This window comes from Perca fluviatilis, chromosome 7, assembly GCF_010015445.1.
Source record: "Perca fluviatilis chromosome 7, GENO_Pfluv_1.0, whole genome shotgun sequence".
In the NCBI taxonomy this organism is placed as follows: Eukaryota; Metazoa; Chordata; class Actinopteri; order Perciformes; family Percidae; genus Perca; species Perca fluviatilis.
This window is the reverse complement of record NC_053118.1, coordinates 32404456-32421824: the sequence shown is the minus strand read 5'-3', so window position 1 is coordinate 32421824 and position 17369 is coordinate 32404456. Positions and strand designations below refer to the sequence as shown.

Genomic DNA, 17369 nt, shown 5'->3' with positions numbered 1-17369 from the left:
CTGAACTAGTTGAGATATGTAGACCATGTTGTTTTGCTATGTCTCTTAAAATTAATGTTAAACAGCCTATTTGGGCAGACATGCCCCGGGACCTTCCTAGATAGTTGGAGATCTTAACCCCCCCAATGTTGAACCCAAAGTTACGCCCTTGCAAATTATAATTTTACATGCAAATAATGATGAGTGAGTGTTGGGATCTTTATATACATGAAGATACAATGCCACCTGGGAGTTTGCTTTTTTAAATATATTCCACATGTAAAACTATTCAACGTTATTAAATACTATTGTTTACATTTTAGTTTCCAAAACTAACTGTCCCTCTAATTATAAAGCAAAACAACCACAACAATTAATAAGTACACACTTTATTGCCTCAGTGACAAAAAACAGACACAAAAAGAATCACATAATTACGTTTTACAAACTTGTTGTGTCAAAAAATAAGAAGTTCTGATGAATAAAGCCCTGAAGTGCAAACATGTAAACAAACGTCCCCCGACAGTTTCAATAATGAGAAGATGGGCTGTGAATTGATGAAAAAAATCAAATTCAAAATCCCCAAACTGGCTCTGTAATTTGTCCTTGTGGGAAATGGCCCTAATGCTGCCTCGTTTAAAGTTAAACCATCCTTATCCCTGCACTCATGATTTTGGTCATGAACATCTCCCAACAGACGTGTGTGAAAACCGTCACGTAGACAAAGAATTAACATTAAAACGTAATTTTACATCTTGTCGTTACTCGTATTAAATCAATAATATTACGCAGTAAAATAACTGGGTGGACGGTGGCTGAGTGGCTAAAGACGCTGCTCTAAAAATAAAGCGGTCACAGGTTTGATTCCCATCAACTGCGGTGCATTCTGTTGAAGCTCCTATCTGCTCGCTGCAGGTCACCCTGGATAAGAGATCACCGAGTGCTCTCACTGTAATTGCTTCTTGATTATCTTTGACTGTACTGTGCGCCTCCACTGAGGCCCGTTCACCGAGTGACACATCACAGCCTGAGCGCCCTCGACACAAATCCTGTCATAAAAAAATAATGTAAACACAGAAATACGTTGAAATACAACACAGAATAATGAATGTACAAACTAATGGTACGCGTCCACTGTGGCGTTTTTTTTTTTTTTTGTCGCGGCAGGGATCGCCCCGCTTCGCCGCATTAGACGCTTATGTTGGGCTCGCCACTAGCAGCTATCAATTTCTCTATGATGACCACTGACGAGCAAAGAAAACACGCTACGCCCTCCTACAACCGCGATGGCTGCACCTGATTGGACAAACACTTCACGTGGGACAAATTTAAAAACAGAACAACATGGCGGCTCGTTTGTAAACTTTATGCAAGAATTAAGCTGCAGCTGCTGAATCTGTCTTCATTTTAGATCGACAACGGACAGTTTCAAAAATGTTTGTGGGTTTTTCGAGAGCAGCGAGTCGAGCTGGACTCCCCTGATTTGCATAAAGTAGCCTGGATTAGAGCTGGGCAATATATCGGTATTATATCGATATCGTGATATGAGACTAGATATCGTCTTAGATTTTGGATATCGTAATGTGGCATAAGTGTTGTCTTTTCCTGGATTTAAAGGCTGCATTACAGTAAAGTGATGTCATTTTCTGAACTTACCAGACTGTTGTTTGCCTTTACCCACTTAGTCATTATATCCACATTACTGATGATTATTTATCAAAAATCTCATTTCAACTTTATGCAAATGAAGAGCGGGCAACTCGTCGCCCCGCTTCTCGAAAGTGGCCGCGACGCTACCGGAATGCATTGCACGGCTGCTCGCATGGAAATGCCGTTTTCCGGTGGACACGTACCATTATAAAGGTGAATTCTTTAGCTAGTACTATACCTAGCTCAGCTACCATTCAGTTGGGAGGCTGGTCACGAAATTACAGGTGATCCCAGAGCTATGGAACACAAAGAGATAAAGTAGTGAAGAACTGAACATCATCCAAAGTCCATGACACCAACCATGTCCTCTCCAGGCTCAGTGTGTGCCTGATGTAAAGTCCTATAGACCTTTTTTAATGGAATCCCATTGCTAGGCAACAGCCTGGCCTCTTGCTGACTTCCTGTCAGTTGATGTCATTCACATACGGTACATTACCACCGGGGCCATTTAGAATGTTAATGTTTACAGCTGTGAAATGGTCTATAGAGTCATGTAAAGCTAAAGTCCTCTTGATGTTTGTGCCGCACGAAAACCTGGACATATTTACAAAAGTCTTTGTTTACAAAAGGTTATAAAATCAGTTAAATAGATGATCGCAAAACATGTCAGCTAGTGTCTGCGTCCACCTCTGCCTCTCCTTCTACCTTGGCCTCGCTGACGGGGGGGAGACTTATGTGTTTCCTCTGTACCATCGACCTCCACTTCCAGCTCGCGCTCGTTCACAAGAATCGCATCTTCTGGAAGGAAGATGACCTCTTCCCCCTCCTCCATGTTTTCCCTCTCCCCTTCTTCCACTTCTTTTGTTGCGGCTTCCTGTGTCGTCTCTAGCTGCTCCTCTACCATCATCTCCTCCTCCTCCTCCTCCTCCTCCTCCTCCTCCTGCTGCTTCACTGTAGCGCCGTTGTTTAAGGTAACGGTCGTCGCAGTGATGGTGTTGCTGATGCTGCTGTTACTGGTTGCTATGGCCTGCTCCAGTTTAAGGCGATACTGCTCGGCCTCCTGCTCCTTCTGTAGGAGCTGCTGCTGGTACCCCTCGGCTTTGAGATTGGCTTCCTGCAGCTGCCGCTGCAGCTGCTCTCGACTCTCTTTCACCTTCTGGAAATAAAAAAAAAACAAAAAAAGTCAAATATATGGGAAATTTCCTTAAGGAACACGCCACCGTTTTTTGAAATAGGGGTTATTCACCATCTCCCGTAGATGAAGATATGGGGGCAGACGCATTTTTGTCTCATTGTCACATTGTCTTAATCCGGCAGCGCCGCCGCTAGCTTAGCTTAGTCTAGTGAATGGAATCCTGTGTTGCCAGATAGTATGTCGTGAGTAAATATATGATATCTCTACGCCCAAGTAGCAGTGCTTCGGCTGTGCTTCGCCCCAATATAGTCCCAAGTCAATATCTGCCTAGGAAATCGTCTAGTCTTAATCTGCATTGCTATTTGTACTTCTGAATACGCAGGCCACACAATATGTTTATATTTTTTATTTTTGTTGGCTGCGGACTTTGAGAAGCGTGGCATTAGACTCAAAACTTTTCATTACAATTAATTTCAGGTTTAAATTTAAAACCTTATTGTATGACATACAATGTAAATGATGTGCAGACCACAATTACATATATACAATTACAAGCTAATTGTAATATTGACTTAATCAAAGAAACACTTGTATCCCAAGTTACCCTGTAAATCATAAGATAAGCTAGTAAACAACAGGTTTAAACTAGTCAGTCAGTTAAACGCGTTATTAACGGCGTTTACGGAAACCCATTTTAACGGCGTAAATTTTTTTATCGCGAGATAACCGTTCTTTGTAGTTTTTTTTTCACATGCTGTCACAACAACTAGTGACCATTAGAAAAACTACAACACCACACCGGATCTAGCTAGACCGCAAACTAAACAACAGGCACACCGCACACACTTCTTTGGGCTTGCGAGCCGGCCAAGGAGTAGTAGGCTAACGTTACGTTTTGAGTGGATGGCGAGCGCGAGACGCCGAAATGGATCCCAGTAAGATTCTGAATGGAAAGTTTACTTTTAAAAAGTTGCCAAATGGTTCCATTGACAAGACCAAAGTGATCTGTGTGTTTGGTCGTTGTGAACTGAGCTATCATCGCAGCACGTCCAGTCTGAAATACCACTTGATGGCCGAGAACACAGCTGATGCAAATTATCCGCCCCCCCCTCGTCAAAACCAGGCGACAAAAACACAAAGCAGGCGATCCACTTTTCCATGTTGATAAGAGCATTAAAATGAGAAAAAAATAATGGGAAAAAAAGAAATCAAGGGACATATAGAATAGATACAAATGTGCGATTAATTGCGAGTTAACTATGACATTAATGCGATTAATCGCGATTAAATATTTTAATCGTTTGACAGCACTAGTTTAAACAGTGTACATATTTACCTAGGCACTTCTGGCTTACCTTGTCTTTTTGGCCGACGTGATTGGCCGAGGGGTCTGTGTTTCTCTTGCGTTTCAGCGTGGCCTGCTGAGGATCCTCGACCACCACCTCCTCTGTGATTGTGCCGGCTGGCAAAGCCACCACTGCACCGCAGAACAGAAAAATGTCAGGGGAGGGTGAGTGCAGAGCTGTGAACAAATGTTTTTTTGTGTTGCGGTCTCAGACGGGGTGTGTGTGTGTGTGTGTGTGTGTGTGTGTGTGTGTGTGTGTGTGTGTGTGTGTGTGCTGGTAGTTCTGCAAGATATATTTTATCTATGTATGCAAAATGTCATTGTGTGTTTCCTTGTCTGTAGGATTGGGTTTTATTTCAGATAGGCGAGTGTAGTTTCTTTAAAAGCTCTGAGTTAGGAGTTCTCTTTTTCCTATACTTCTGTCTTTGATTTGGCAACACACACCTACCTGCACTTACAACAAACAACTTAACTGGTTTTAAATTGCTTCTTTTTCTCCTCGAGACCCGGCTTGTAATATAGTGTTTTACATATTCAGACATCATTTCTGAATGAACAATCCTTTACTTGACATATACAAAGATGTCAAATGGTCTCAAGATGCTGATTTTCCTGTTTTGTATTTTCTCCCATCACATATAAACCCATTTAATAAGCAGCTTTTCCCCATTTATTACTCCAAAAAAGTAACAGCAAACTGCAATCGTGCAATCGTGTCTGTACTAGTCCCAGGCGCTATACATGTGCCTCTGTTTTGTGTGAATTCTCCACAGCGTGTACAGAATTGTAACACTCTAACTAGCTGATTGCTAATGGGTGTATTTTTTTTTTTTTGTCGTTATAGTGCTGCTTTTTTGGAAACTATCTGCGTTTATGATGTCAATGCATCCCTGTTCTCAGTTAGGTCCTGCTCAGTTTTTCGAGAGCACCTTTGTGTTGCCCACTCACTCTGCTGCCCCTGCAGGGTGAAGATGTACTGCTGGCCCAGGGACGCTGGCTGCAGGTTGCCGTGTTGGTCCGTCACTATGGTAATGACCCTTTGCCCGCCGTCGCCCACCACATGCTGAAAGGTTGCTTCCACCGACTCGGCAGCCATGACGTCCTCTGACTTGCCTGCAGACAACAGTTGGCTTGTATTGTTAGATAACACGCGTAGGACCGCTCCCACATTATGATGCTGTTCAAAAATGAACCAAGGCCAGTACGTTACGCAACCACAAAGAAGAAGAGGGAAAGGATTCCAATTCACAGGTTTTCAAACTCTCGCTGGATGGTTAAAGACATTTCTAAATGAACACCGTTGCTACTGAGAAGCTAATGTTTGTTTGTTTTTTTTCTGTCAGGAATACGAGGATGGATCAAATAAAAAGAGGGAATGTGTCCCTTTTCCAGTTCCATTCATCGGTAATTCATTACTTTATTGTCTTTATCTCAGGCATTAGGGTTATTCTTTACAAAATAAGATTTTGGCAGTGGGGGAAGAAGTATTCAGTCTCTTTATTTACGTAAAAGCACTAATACCACTCTGTAAAAATACTCTTTTACGAGTAAAAGTCCTGCATTGAAAATGTTACTTAAGTGAAAGTATGTTAGTATCATCAGGACAATGTACTTAGAGTATTAAAAGAACTCAATGCAGAAAAATCCTCACATTTTAGAAACTGGAAACAATCCAAACAGTTCTGTCATCAACTTAGTGTTTAATGGTCTAATCATTTCAGCCGGACTTGTAGACCGTTATATTGTTGGGTAGTTTAATTTGTATTTAAAACATCATATTTTATAAACTACGTGTGTTTAGTATGCAAAAGTCTTAATGTGTAAAGTAACTAGTAGCTAAAACTGCCCGATGAATGTAGTGGAGTAGAAGTAGAAAGTAGATTGGGTAAACCCAGCCCGATCTGCCGGCGATTTGATTTCTCCCTCAGGCTGGAAACCTGTAAATATTTCTGTCCTGCTTCTGTTACAAATCTGCGAGGACCAATCACAAACTGGCTTATCCACCTGGCGCGCTATTGGCAGGTTTAACACGATGACGATAAAGAAGTGACCAAGCAGCTTTTTGTTTACGTTCAACATGGCGGCCACCGAAGTGCAGCAACCCGTTGATGCCGCTGTCGCTGCCACGTCACCCGGATAATTGGTCTGATTGGTTGAAGGACTATCCAAGTGCGTACAGAGTCATTTGAACTATGCCCGTTGATCACGCCTCTTGTGCAGTAGAAAATACAGAGCAGACTCCCCAGACTAATGTTCAATCTTAACAGATTGAGCTTGGTCTGGTGATAGCCAGACTAAGTAGAAAGTAGCTTTAATAGAAAATAGACCTCTAAATTGTACTTGAGTACAGCACTTAAGTGAATGTACTTAGTTACATTCCACCACTGGATTTTGGCAAATATTAACTGTTGTTCTAAAACGGTCCGCCATGTTGTTTCTATTCTACATCGTGGAGTCCAGTCCAGATTTTTCTTAATTTGTTGTCAAATATGATATGTCTCTTGAGATAACACAGTAAGTCTCCTGAGGTTTCTTCCCCACCTGCACAAGTTTGTATTTCACATCCTTTTCCATCTGCTGTTTATTCATCCTTTTTTTGTCACTTAATGTCCGTACTGTATCACTGCACCTAAACACAAGTGATGGATGCATGTGCGCTGCCTACCTGCACTGGTTTTGGTGGTGGTGACCAGGTCTGAGAGGTTGACCAGCCCACCAGCACGGATGATGTAGTGGGACTCTGGGTCCATGTTTACCTGGTTCTGCATGCCGTCCTGTGCACACACATATAACAGGAGCTGTGGTTACATTAAATCCTGTTGCAGCTTATGACAATTTGCATACTGATCTGTTGCATAAGAGGGTGAGAACATTTCAAATGAAATCATTTGGGATTATATTCAAGAAATATGAAGTCTGGCAAAACCTGGGACAAACTCAAAACCTGTGCTTAACCCCACAATAACTAATTATTTGGCTATTTGGGAGGAGTGGAAGGAAACACGCTGTAAACACAACAGTGACATATCATGACCTTCTAGGTTGATATGGCGATCATGTAAGTCCATTTACTCTCTTTTAGCTCTATTTTGCTCTCCACCAATTCTGATACATGGGCCAAAACCTCGCGGGGCATCAAATCAATCCAGAAGGTATTTAGAATTTTTTTAAACGGAAACTATATCCTAATGTCTGATTGATACTTGCATGCCCTTTTTGAGGGAGAAAGCGATATATGATACAATTTCTGATCTCTTATTCCATTTTAGATGAACGTGTAATCCAATTGACAAGTTACAGGCATAAAATGAAATACTGAAACACTTTGATGTATAAAAAAAGAAAAGAAAAAGACCCTACCAATTGTTTCAACTGTCTGAAACAACGATAAAAGGCTTAAAGACAAGATAAGAAAGTAGATAGCATCAGTACTCTGTAATTGAAACTGACACTTTAATCCACTAGTTTTATTCTATTAAAAAAGAGTCACAGTAGAGCAGTTTTTGGGGCCCTGAAGAATTGCAGTTGAAAGTGATCTGTCCTCTTGAAAGTGAAAATTACTTTGAGAATCACTTCATTGATCATATGACATTATTATTATTATTATTATTATTTTTTAATTGGCCCATTTTCCGAGCAAAGGTAATCATGCGGTTAATAGTGGATACGGTGTGATGGCTGCGATAGGTGTACGCTAAGGTTTAAAACCAATAGTTTGTTTTATTGTTTATCCACTGATGATTCATTTTCAGTGTGGCGGCGATGCGATTTCATCTGAAGGAGACATTTTATCTGCACAGACTTGATAAGAAAGAGAAACGATGGTCATTATTTTATGGATGGCACACTAACATTTTTGTGGCTTTATGGCTGTGTCTAAACCTAAAAATGTCCAGTAGTTTATTTGTCTTAGAAAGCTAAAGTGCTTTACTTCCTCAGAGCACAGCAGTACGTTCATTTCAGATAACAAACACATATAATGGTGCACTCACGGGGATTCAGCTAGGGCTGCTTGATTATGGAAAGAAATATAATCACGATTATTTCGGTCAATATTGAAATCACAATAATTTAACACGATTACTCAAAGATGATGCAATTATTGAACTTAAAAAAAAAGTGGAAAAAGCAACAAAAAAAAACACATGCAACTGTGAAATTTGCCTAAATACTTTTCCTATTTAAACTTGATTTTTTTCATTCAGAACACAAGAGAAAATAAGAGTTTACTTGCAAAACAGAATGAGCTAAATACATGTTTTTTCTCGATTATTCTGTTTTTGTGATCACTGGGAGCCAAACTCATAATCACGATTACATTTTGATTAATTGCACAGCCCTAGATTCAGCCCCTTTCAAACAATGACCACCGGGGTGGGGGAACATTTCTCACTCATGGCCACTTGTGGGTGTTTATGTTTCATAAACATGTGTCAGTGTCCTTCTGTGTGCAGCCATCTCGCAGCTGCTTTTGCTCGAGGCCCTACTATCTTGCATCCTGGCCGGTTGGGGAGTCCTGTCCGGGGAGAGGAGTTATCTCATGCTAACTAGAACCTCCTACGTACCACCTGAAGGCCCACACTCACCTCCGTTACATAAAGCCTTGGTAGGAGAGCATGTGGAGATTTTATAATCTAATTTTTCCAAATACTGTGTCCCCTAACTTCAATATCATCATTCACCACAATTCTGTTATTGTAATTATTAGTGTGGCTTCTTCATGCTTTTAAAGACAAGGTCTAATCCCATCTTGTGTGAAATGGTCTAAATGCGGGTGTTATTGTAAGAACTGTTTGTGCGAACATGGCTGTCTGACAGAGAGATGCTGCACGGCCACTGAAACCATAGCAACGGCGGTGAGAGTCCGACGGGAGCTTTGCTAGTCGCACTTAGAAAACATCGAACCTATTTCTGAAATCACAGGGGCACTGTGCAAACATGTCTGCGCCTGCAGTCTCACACTTTTGTCTTCTTATTTGTCTTTTTACTTTTCCTTTCCGTCTGTTTTTTTAATCTCCTTGGCTCCCCCATTTATCTTCTTCTACCCCCTCCTTTGTGTTTTCGCTCTCCCCCTAAGCTCTGTCCATCTCTCTCTATGCCTCTCTCACAAGCCCCTCATTTACCCATCATGTCTTCTTGTCTTCCCCGCCTTCGTCTATCTGTCCATCTCTCTCGCTGTTTCTCCTCTCGTCTTTATTTTTACCTGCCTCGGCTGAGATGTGCCTGGGCGTTTACTGTCTCCTCCCCCCCCCTGCCCCCCCCCACCCCCCCAGTGTCTCCTGCTCTGTTATCTTGTATTATAACCTTGCACAAAAGCGTTTAGCGTTTGAGACGCCGACAGACACAGAAATGACCTGCCTCCACTCATCTCTGCTTTCTGTGCTCCCTGCATGCCTCATCCTTCTTTTCTCTCTCAGTTGCCTGTCCTCATATCTATTTCTTTCCGCCCTACATCAATTTGTCTTCCCTTTCTTCCTCCCCCTCCCCTCATCATCTTCATCATGTCTCTTTTTCCTCTTTCCCTTCTGTTATCCCCATTTATATCTGTGTTCATCCAATCTCGTCTCCTTATTAGGGATGTCAAGAGAACCGATACTTCAGTATGTCAGTTGATGCCAAAATTCTGAAAACGTGAACGTACTGGTTTTTCTAGGTACCGGAGATGCAATTCTTCCAAACCGGCCGGGGGGCAGCACATACGCCTACAAGTTCTAGTCTAGCGCTAAATGCCGAAGACAAAGAAAATTGAATAGCGCATCATCTCTGTGCACGCTGCACACTGACTGCTGGAATGCGGTAAGCCTGAATTAAACTTATACCGTACGTATACGGCAATGGCTTTCACGAGTTCACCTGGAACTCTCAGGGCCCTGTTTTAACGATCTAGTGCATGGCGTGAAGCGCATGCTGCAGGTGCGTTTAGGGCGTGTCCAAATCCACTTTTGCTAGTTTGACGGCGGAAAAAAGGGTCCGTGCGCTGGGTGCATGGTTCAAAAGGGTTGTAGTTAGTGTCTTCATTAATTCATAGGTGTGTTTTGGGCGTAACATGCAATAAACCAATCAGAGATCATCTCCCGTTCCCTTTAAAAGCCAGGCGTGTTTGTACCTCGGCGCATTGCAATTATGACGGCGGATTTTCACCGTAATATTTTTATTTGTAATCTTTTGCATGTGTGTGTGCTGCTGCGCCTCACTGTGTGTGTAACAAGCATAGTGTGTGCGCTGTGCACGAGCCTAGGCGCATTTCACTAATTTGTTGTTAAATTAACAACGAAGTGCTGCGTTATTGACTTTAGACCAGGTTTTTGTTGGTCAATGGCACGATCACTTCCCGCTGCCTCAAGATAGCAATACGCCCAGAATGCACCTGAACACACCTCCCTGTAAGACCAGCACGCCCATGGGCGCAGGTGGATTTGCTATTTAAACGACGTGGGCACTGGACGGGAAACTGACAACTGCGTCGGTCTTAAACTAGCAAAGACTGGCGTCTGGCTTTGTGCTGCGCCGGGTGCAAGACAGGGCCCTCACACTGCAAGTAAGTCTGTTTTTCTCTGCTGTTGTTTTTCACATACAGCCAACGATAGCTGACACTAGCGCTGGTTCCAGTGGGCCGTCAGTTAAAAGTTAACTTTAACCAGCTTGGTTCCATGTGAAGAAACAACGGCACAGAGAAACAGACATAACATACTCGCTGTCTGGGAGTTCCAGGTGAACTCATGGAAGATGTTCCCGTATGCTAGCTGCGTGGCGATGCCAGGCTTCGGAGCACTGGGCCGTGAGTCCAGAAGACTGACGTTCTCTTCAGATTACATGGAAACCACGCTCTCCTTCCCCCCCTAAAATCCCTCTGCTCTACGCCAAAACAGTGAGAGAAAGCTGAAACTGAAAAAAAAATATTACACTAAAAAAGAGTGACATGACACCTTATCCTGTGATAATATATAGGATATTATAAGGAGTACATGGGATTTATTGTTTTGTGTTTGCTTGTTGTTACTGTGGTATCAATTTGGGTATCAAGAATCATGGAATTTCACTAGTATTGGTATCGTGACATCCCTACTCTCTGTCTCATCTGTTCGTCTGACTCAATGTCTTTGCCCATCCTGTTTTTCTCTCCTCAGCGCTATCAGACTGTCTCTCTCTCTCTCTCTCTCTTTCTTTCTCTCGCTTCCAGAATGTCTCTGTCTCTCCACATCCCCACCCTCCGTCCATCCACCTGTAGCAGTATCATCAGCTCCGTGTTGCTGGTATCCATGGCGATGTCGAAGGGCGTCTTGTCAAACTTGCTGAGGCAGTGGACGTCTGCGCCGTGCCTCAGCAGGAGCTCCGCCACCTCCCTGTGGCCGTGCTGAGCCGCCCAGTGCAGCGCAGTCATCTTCAGCATGTCTTTGGCGTTGATGTTGGCGCCGTTCTGCAAGGGTGCACGTCGCCCCCCGTTGGCGAGAAAAGGGAAGAAAACAATAAAAGAGAGGAAGACAAAAGGGACGTGATGAGAAAAGATGTCTGTGACTAGGCAGGGAGGAAAAGTACAGTGTACAGTCTAACAATGTTGAAAACATGTGTCACATGGTTGTAAAATGTCATTTAAAACACTGTTGAAGCCCCTGAAAATGCTTTTGTATCTTCCAAAGCAGAGATTAGAAAAGTGTTTGGCCATACACGTTGGCCATGCATTATCTACTATAATAATGTGAACATGTTGCATGCATAACCACACAGAAACAGACAAACGCACGGTAGATGGCTCTCCTCACCTGCGCTAACAGGTCCACTATGGTGGAGTGACCCTCTGAGGCGGCGATGTGAAGAGGCGTCTTGTCCACCTTTGTTCGGGCGTCCCTGCTGACCCCGGCACGCAGCAGCACCTCGGCGGTGGAATGATGACCGTACTGGGCTGCGAAATGCAGCGGCGATGAGCCCAGCTGGAGGAAAAAGAGAAGAGAGAGAGAGACCAAGATACAGTATGTGAAGAAGCAGCTGGAGGTGATTTTTTAATTATCTTTATGCAGGGAAAGTTCACTTAACATGAAGCGCCCCCCCCCCAACAGCGCCACGGTTTGTATTCACACAGTTGTACGCCATCACATCTGAGTTTAACCACAGCTAGGGCTGGGCGATACATATCAATAACGATATATGAGGCAAGGGCTGCACGATGTGAGGAAAATATCTAATTGAGATTATTTTGACTGAAATTGCGATTGTGATATGATTCATGATATTGGAGGGAATGATCATTTGCATCATAATTCTCATTTTCATTAAAAAATATATATATATATACACACAGTATAAAAAAAAATTGAAGTGTGATTTTTTGCAAGGATCTGTACCAAACAAAGATTTTTTCTTTAGTCTGTCGGATACCATTTGTAGGCCGGGACGTCTCTCCCAATACTCTCACCACAATACTTTATTTTATAATGATTTGACACAAATATTGCGCCCCCCCCTGCGATTTGGATATTGCACTAGTTTATATTGCGATTTCAATAAAATTGCGATTAATTGTGCAGGCCTATATGAGGTTAAATATTGTCTTAAATTTTGGACACAAGTGTTGTCTTTTCCTGGTTTTAAAGGCTGCATTACAGTACAGTGAACTTACCAGACTGTTCTAGCTGTTCTATTATGTGCCTTTACCCACTTAATCATTATATCTACATTACTGATGATTATTTATCAAAAATCTCATTGTGTAAATATTTTGTGAAAGCACCAAAAGCTCCAGGATTTCCATATACCCACTTAAAAATGCCCAATGACTTGCAACACCACACTTTCCATTATGTTTATATTTTGAATCATCTGTTTTTCTTATTCACATAGGCTAAATAAAGGTATTTCCCCCGTAAATTAGCGCATAAAAGTGTATCCAAATACAGGAAATGAAGTCGTTGATGCTCAAAACTTCCTGCTCAAAGGCAGATTCTGGCCAGTGTAAATGTAGCCTGAATTCCACAATCTGAGTAGTACTCAGATCTCATGATGTTACATTACTTTGACAAGTAATGAAACTTGGGGCTAAAAGTAAAACACCCCTCCACCTCTACTACATCTCTAGGTCTGCTCAAATGCAGTGCTCACGACAGATTTACAGACCAACTAATAATAACGTCTCACATTAGTTTTTCGGTGCAGTTACAACTGATGTAGGAGTTGAAAGGCTTGAAAGTCTCCCCCTGTGTATCATGCACTGCGGCACACAAGACAGCTAATCCACCAATGTTGACACTTCCACGGAATCTAAATTATCATCTGGTATATTCGCACAGCTCAGCTTTACTTGGGAAAAGCGTGACACATCTGTTTCATTTCATTAAGGATGGATTTTAATTTATACATTCTTCATTTATGAAAGCTGTTATTTCTCCCCTTATTTAAAAATGCAGACATCATGCGAACGTGGCATGAATCCACTAAACGATGTGCCCTTTAATACTGCAACTACTCTTCTGCGTACCTTTCTGAAATGTAGCACATCGTCACAGATGAATAATAGAACTCGAAAATCAATTCATTTTGACACACCGTTCAATGTTATCTGTTCTTGTAGTTTAGATAAAGGTGGCATTAGGGTAGAGAACGTTCAATAAAACCGCATTAGTGAAGTACACACTGCCTGTGAGCAATACATTATAAATGAATGCTATAGTGCCTGTGGATAATTTATGTAGGCTTGTAAGTTTCTCAAAAAAATCAAAATTATTTAAAACAATTGATCCGTCATTACTGTAATAAGTACATAGATACAATAATTTCATCAGTTTGCAGGCCGATTAAATTAATTTAAAATGCAAATTAGGATAAAATGATACAAAGACACTGAATGTTCTGTGCTTGTAGCAAAAGCTCATAGACGTACTTAACATTACGGCACAATGGGGATTTATCAAAACTACTGGTACCCCTTTTGCTATTTAGACTGAGTGCGTGTGTAAAATATGGATAATAGTTCAGCTCAAGCAATAAGTTAATTGTCAATTAGTCAATCGACAAAAAAAACCAATGGGCAACTATTTTGATAATCAATTCATTATTTATCGTTTGTGTCATCTTTCAGCTTCTTGGTTTTGAGGATTTGCTGCTTTTGTCGGTCTTATGTGACTGTAAATTGAATATATTTTAGGTTTTGGACTGGTGTTTGGACAAAATATCACCTGGAGCTTTAGAAAATTGTGAAGAACATTTTTCAGTACTTTGTGACTTTTTGTACACCGAACGATGAATGGATTAATCGTGAAAATAATCCTCAGATTAATAGTTAACCGGTTAGTTTCAGCCCTAAGGTATAGTTTAATAGGTTTCACAGATGTTATTATGCAAAGTATGGTCAGTTTATTTCATGTGCAAATTTGTAAAGTGTTGCACACTTATAGCACCGTAACTGAGGATTGCACATGTTAGTTGTTGGCCTGCACCTACATAGAATTTGTGTGTTTTTCCTTCTTTGAACAGAGATGAACGATGAACGATATGCATGTGCAGATGCAGGACAGAGTACAGCGAAGACAGAAATATAAGAGTATCTGAGTGTTGTTTTTTCCCTGCAGTAAGTGTCCGCTCAAGGTTTCTTTTACTTTTTCCTGTCCTTTGACATCGATATGAGGCCTCAGCATTACGGTCATTCAGCCACTGCATGGTGACAAAGTCCAAAACGACATTAGGAGCTGACAATCTCTGTTTCTTGGCAGCAGATGAGGGTTCACACACATCTCATTACAGATTAGCCTGAAGATTATTCCATAATTAAAGCATATCAGCCTCACCCAGTCCGTGGTGAACGGAGCACCATTGGCCATCAGAGCTTTGACATCATCATCCTGTCCACTCCGCACCGCCTCCAGCAGCTGCTGCCCAAGATGCACCAGTGACATCTGCTGACAGGTAGGAGAAACACTTTGATGCTATCACATCTAGACATAACAGTCAGGCAAGGAGAAACATTTCAACGGAGCGCACACTGACATACTTTAACTGTGTGTATTGTTTCTTTTGTGGGAAAGTATAATATCCAGAATGCACATTAATACTTGTTTGCCTTCTTTTAAGCCAATGTTTTGCAATTCAGAAAATCATGATCGTCACAAATGTTCCAATATTCCTTACATTTGATGACAAAATGTCCGACTTTTCACGAAAGTGCTGAGATGATCTAAATTAACAGTTTATATAAAATGTTACTACAGTAAAAATACATAAGTCTTATTAGTAAAATGTTATTTAAGTATCAAGCAAGTAAAATGACTCAATATGCAGTGAAATGGTGTTCTGTCAGTGTTGGAATATTATCAGTGATGCATTAATGTGAAGCAGCATTTTATGTTACAGCTGTTCGAGCTGGAGGTACTGTTGGGTTGATTTTATAAGATCATCATGTAGGCCTATTGTATGTTTTGTATATAATAACTTCAAAGTGCAAAGTGACTGGTATATTTAGTATTAGTATTTATTTTAATGTATTTATTATACTTTCCTCTGAAATACAGTGGAGCAGAAGTATAAAGCAGCAGAAAATGGAACAAATAAAAGTACAGTATAAGTACCTCAAATTTCTACTTATACTTTATTCTTATTATTGTTCTTTATGCTTTGTTCTCATGTTTATGCTTATATTTTGTCTTTCAATGTCAACTGCTTTGAGTTTCTTTCGTGTAATGAAAGGTGCTTTTTTTTTATATCTTTTTTTTTTTATAAATTGCCAATGCCACTGTTGTTAGTGTAATGTGTGAGTAATTACAGTGGAAGTAAACAAGTGCAATGATAAGCCATTACATAAGGAATGAAAGTTACAAACTAAATTTAATAGATCATTCATGCATTTCAAATCGTACTTATAATTCATTGGTATAATAAAGAGTGTGCTGCTATGACAGCATCGGTCAACTTGTTAAAATATAAGTTAACGATGTTGACACCGAAATGAAAGCTGGACTCCCCTGCCCACGGCTTATCGTTATTAGGTAGACAAGCTGTATCAATACACATCATATTTGTCACTTGATAAAATACAAAGAAGGTACATAAGCGATCATTTTTAAAATATAACAATATAGTTTGACACCCATTTAAGTTAGGTTTGTTCCGGTGGAAGTTGAAGCTAGCAAAGGAGCTATTTCCACATCCGCTAGTCAATTCTTCAAACATCAAGGGGGGGAAGACAACTCTGCTCGGATATTTACCAAAATAACTATAACTATTTCAGCTATAATAAGAGCCAGCAACCTGAATATCGACACACTTATAACTTAAAGCCTATTAATTCTGAAGTGACAATAAAAGCTAGCGGTTGACTTAACTTAACGTTACTGTTGCTATTCGTGTTTATCACTCTGCTAGCTCTTTGCAATTCTGTGTTTAACGTTACGTTAGCTATACAACCATTTTATTTGATCGTGGTATACTTGCCTCAAAATGAAGGTGTCAAAAAAAAAGGATCTATTATTTACGCTGGTTTCTGGTATACGTTAGCGTATTGTAACGGTTTCGGAACTTCTTCGCCAAAAATATCATTTGTGTTTTTATTATTTGTGGGTCAAAGATGGCGGCGACATGGCAAATGTAAAGTGAGGCAGATAATGGGTGTTCCGGATGGACTTTCCAAAATAAAGCGAACACTGAACGCGTGACTATTTGTTTTGGGTGGGGCAATGCAGTACATGCCACTAAAAATCTTTGTAGTAAAAATGACATTTTTGTTTTTGTCTAAAGACCCTCGCAGGATAAACGTATAATATCACGGCAAGAGAGGATGGAGGGCCGTGATGTGTTTCCAAGAAGTAAGTTTATTTTGAAGGTAAAATCTGGTTTCAGTTTTGTAGTTTTTAGTTAACTTCAGTCGATGTAAAGCAGCATAAAACGTCTGTGCAGAGCTGATTATAGTCCATTTATTAAAACGTTTAGGAAAATCTGAATTATTTTCAGTAAACTTTTTTCTATTGTGAAATGAATAAGAACATTTTACTGCCCATTAACTTGTTTCAATAAACATTCTGACTGTAAGTGTTTAATAAAGACTATTCAGTGACAAGAGTTTAGGGACCTGATTATTTTTATTCTTAAATGTATAAAGGACAACACACATTAATTAACATTTCTGTAAATGTGCCAATGTTACCCGGCCGGCTAATTTTCAACTGTAGTCCTTTGGCCAGATGATTTTAGACCAGAGTAACAGGAAACAGCAAAACATTAGTACATGTTAAACTATACAGACAGAAGTCAACAAGACACCATACAGACAGCTAGAGCAAC

At 40.8% G+C, this 17369-nt stretch overlaps 1 protein-coding gene across 4 annotated transcripts; it reads right to left on the bottom strand.

Annotated features, from left to right (window-relative positions):
* Positions 1-352: 352 nt before the first annotated feature.
* On the bottom strand, positions 353-16692 carry LOC120561717 (GA-binding protein subunit beta-1-like). Of its 4 annotated transcripts, none has more exons than XR_005639639.1 (10): positions 16524-16692; positions 14885-14992; positions 11870-12037; positions 11332-11526; positions 6775-6883; positions 5058-5222; positions 4120-4241; positions 2038-2785; positions 1868-1925; positions 353-1028 (listed from the first exon to the last, which is right to left on the bottom strand). XR_005639639.1 is itself a non-coding variant. In XM_039804931.1 (10 exons), the coding sequence occupies exons 2-9, from the start codon at positions 14990-14992 to the stop codon at positions 1900-1902; spliced, it is 1344 nt and encodes a 447-aa protein (XP_039660865.1). In that variant the 5' UTR covers positions 16524-16692; the 3' UTR covers positions 353-1028; positions 1868-1899. The 4 variants fall into 4 exon arrangements, 2 of the variants coding, with proteins under 2 accessions (XP_039660865.1, XP_039660864.1); XM_039804931.1 differs by having other exon boundaries at positions 2335-2785; XR_005639638.1 differs by having other exon boundaries at positions 1868-2785.
* Between the last annotated feature and the right edge of the window lie 677 nt (positions 16693-17369).

What these genes read in the sequence shown, in the direction of transcription:
- LOC120561717 (XM_039804930.1), bottom strand. Translation starts at nt 14,992, where the DNA reads ATGTCACTGGTGCATCTTGGGCAGCAGCTGCTGGAGGCGGTGCGGAGT. An exon ending in TAGTGGACCTGTTAGCGCAG is followed by an intron (nt 11,527 to 11,869) that starts GTGAGGAGAGCC and finishes GCACCCTTGCAG; the next exon opens with AACGGCGCCAACATCAACGC. An exon ending in AGCTGATGATACTGCTACAG is followed by an intron (nt 6,884 to 11,331) that starts GTGGATGGACGG and finishes GTGTGTGCACAG; the next exon opens with GACGGCATGCAGAACCAGGT.